At 32.4% G+C, this 3406-nt stretch overlaps 1 protein-coding gene across 1 annotated transcript; it reads left to right on the forward strand.

Annotated features, from left to right (window-relative positions):
• The first annotated feature begins 832 nt into the window (after positions 1-832).
• Positions 833-2023, forward strand: LOC141665861 (uncharacterized). The gene is made up of 2 exons (XM_074471846.1): positions 833-920; positions 1500-2023. The coding sequence occupies exons 1-2, from the start codon at positions 833-835 to the stop codon at positions 2021-2023; spliced, it is 612 nt and encodes a 203-aa protein (XP_074327947.1).
• Positions 2024-3406: the final 1383 nt, after the last annotated feature.

The following is a 3406-nucleotide window of genomic DNA, read 5'->3' on the forward strand; positions in this document are numbered from 1 at the left end:
AGACCACTACCTATGTAAAAGGAGCCTGCAAAGTAAATAAGGAAATAAAACATATGGCATACCGATCCCAGGAGGTGAATCTGTAACATTATCTTCAAAAAGAAAAAAAATCCACTAGGCCTTCTCCTCCGATTACTTTCTGCTGTGGAACGTGTAATTTCCTTTCCTTCACACATAAAAATCATTCCACAAAACTCACCATTCCCACCAAAACTAAATAATATCATATCATTCTCCACAATACCAAAATACTTAATCAGTTGTTTTAGCCCATAAAGTATTCTTAATTTAGCATCGTATCTCACATCCCACAGAATCCCATTGATTATAATATGTTCAATACCAAGGAGCTGCTTTTCAGTCTCCTAGCCTAAAAACCTTGGGATTGTCTGTTACAATGTTAAAACATAAAAGAATTATTGATCATTTACTAAAAACATACAAGAATATGGGTAAAAAACAATAGGCTACTCACAATATATCCAAGATTCAAAGGAGCCTAAAAAAATCTTATAAAACGATCTTCTTCCATTTCTATCCCCTGTTCGTTAATTATCAAATTTAATTTTTTTACTAAATATATTTGAATCTTCTAGATATTAAAAAACTGATGTTTCAAATAAAGTGTTGCACCCTCATAGCAAAATCAAAAGAATTATGAGATACCTTCTTTTTTCTCAGCTTCCACTTCTTTCTTTTTAAAAATAAAAAGTAGAACAATCTCTGGTAGCTCATGAGCCATATTCATAGCTATTACATCACCTGCGCAGATATCCAACTCCTTTAAAACTCCTGACCATCCTTTCCCAAACCAACACTTTTCTTCAACCCAATGGATGAGTACATCCCATTTTCTGCAGCCATGCTTCAAACAGATCTTGGACAATCATTTCCATCGCTTATACAAATTTTCCAAATGAGTAGGCAGTTCCTGTTCAATTGAGCACATTGAATATTAGATTTAAGATAAGTAAACTAAATGTTTATACATATGAGGGAAATAATAAATGTATAAATAGAGAGAGTTGTTACCATATTATCCAAGTCCTCTATACTTGAGTATTGTCTGATCACCATCAAGGATTGTTCACAATCAAGTCTTACAGCATTGTAGTGAATACAAGCACGGTACCTCTCAGTAACATCATGATTACGATAATATATAAACTCATCCATCATCCAATTGTTATAGTTCCCTTTATTGAAGAAAAACATTGACTAGTTAATATGTTCGTCTTGCAGAGTTGCAAGTTTATGTCTTGTTCATGTAACAAGTTTTAAAGTCTGTCTTTCTTTTTCAATCTTCATGTCCTGCTGAGTTATCAAATATGGAGTCAACACACAACAATTTAGAGGATATATATGCAAAATTATTAATAGAAGAGGAGGAGGAATGAGGCATTTTCGTAGGAGAAAATGAGATCACGCAGCATAAGCAAATATATGTTCTGATTGGAAGGTTTCTAAGTGATAAACATATTAATTTTCAAGCAATGCAGAATGTGTTGGCTGCGCTTTGGAGACCAATAAAACAAATGTGCGGAAGTGGTGTAAACCTCCTCAGGATTGGATTAAAATAAATGTTGATACTACATTTTGGACAAACACTGGACACATAGGTGCAGGATGTATCATTAGGGATGATCAAGGACAGTTCCTTAGAGCCAAAGCTAGTAAACTTCGGGGTTGTGCTACAGCCAGGGAAGCTGAGGCTTTGAGCTTTAAAGAAGCCTTAACATGGACGAAAGAATGGAGGACAAATCGCTGCGTATTTGAGCTGGATGCGAAAGCAGTAGTGGAGGTCATTCATGGACCTCAGAAACAGTCCAATTTTCATGTTATTATTGAGGAGTGTAGGGATATATTGAAACACTTTGAGGAAGTGTTAGTTATTTTCGATTACAGATCTGCGAATAAGGTAGCTCATGTGTTAGCGCGGGCTGCTTATTCTATGCCAGATTCCATGGTGTGGTGTAATACTGCCCCAGAACTTATTTGTAAGCTCATTGCTGAAGAGTATTAATATATGCAAGTGCGTTTTTTCAGAAAACAAACATTGGCTCAACTGATGGATGTATAATCGAAACAGCCATATGGTTGAAACACCGGACAGTAAAGTTGCCATACCCATAATAATCAAAAACAACAACAGAATACATCTTTAAATCATAAAATCTCATAAATTCTTGAAGGCCATAATTTTTTTTCGATACTTATCATATTCCGCATTCCAAATAATTATCTTGCACTTTAGGTGTAATTGGGAACGAAGTTTACTCTTGAATTTATCAATAAAACTAGACGGAACCCTCTGCAATTTTGGATAGATAATGCAGTGAGGTACAATACAAATTCAACTTCTTAATAACGTTCAAATACAATCAGTTAAAAACTTACAAATGCTCCATCCTCATCTTTCTCCACATTTGCAGAAACAAAGCTGCCTAACGGTTTTTGTCCTCTACCTACATTTAACATTTATTAATCATGTATACCTAAATTTATAAATAAGCATCCAACAAGCAATGAAAAACATTGTCTGACATATTTACCCATATCCCAGTCAATATTCCACGAGTCGTGCTTTCTCTTATGTTCCTGAACATTCAAATTTAAAACTCAATCTAAAATAGTTCATGAAGAAATCTTCAAAAATTCGTGAATAATCTACTGTTGAAAATCTTATCAATTTGCTATACAGAAGTATAGGCATCCAGCGGTGAACTAATTATATCAATTTGAAATCAAATCATTGTCTATATGACTCCGAACTAAAATATGCAATCAACATCAATACATGGAATACTCTTATACATAAAAATGGAGCATTACATATACTGAAAATTGATATTTGAATGAAAATTAAAGTATTAAACAAACTATTAGCCATGAACTATACAACCAATTGACAACAACTAAAACATGGATAGATGGGGTTACTAACCTCCAAAAAATGTTCATAATCTTCTGATTGAGAGAGTTGGTTTTAATGATTTGAAGTAGTAGCCATTGATTCTCCCTCGACAGAGCTCTGTTCAATGTTTTATTTGTCGGTATTGTGCCTAAATCCAACTCTTTATTAAAGATATGTTGGGTATGAATTACCTAATCTTAAAATATAAATTTAAATTCTTTTAAATTAAATATTATAATATACATACTATTGAAATTTTGTAAGGATTATTAAATTAAATTTTACGTTTTATCATTAAAATAATATCAGAACAAAATATATTTTAATTTTAATCCCTATATGCTTATAAATTAATAATTATCATATTTTATAAATTTATAATTATCATGTTCTATGTTTTGTTTGCCATTAACGGTATTGTGCCTAAATCCAACACTTTGTTAAAGATATGTTGGGTATGAATTACCTAATATTAAAATATAAATTCTTTTA

This window comes from Apium graveolens, chromosome 6 (genome assembly GCF_009905375.1).
Source record: "Apium graveolens cultivar Ventura chromosome 6, ASM990537v1, whole genome shotgun sequence".
Taxonomy (NCBI): domain Eukaryota; kingdom Viridiplantae; phylum Streptophyta; class Magnoliopsida; order Apiales; family Apiaceae; genus Apium; species Apium graveolens.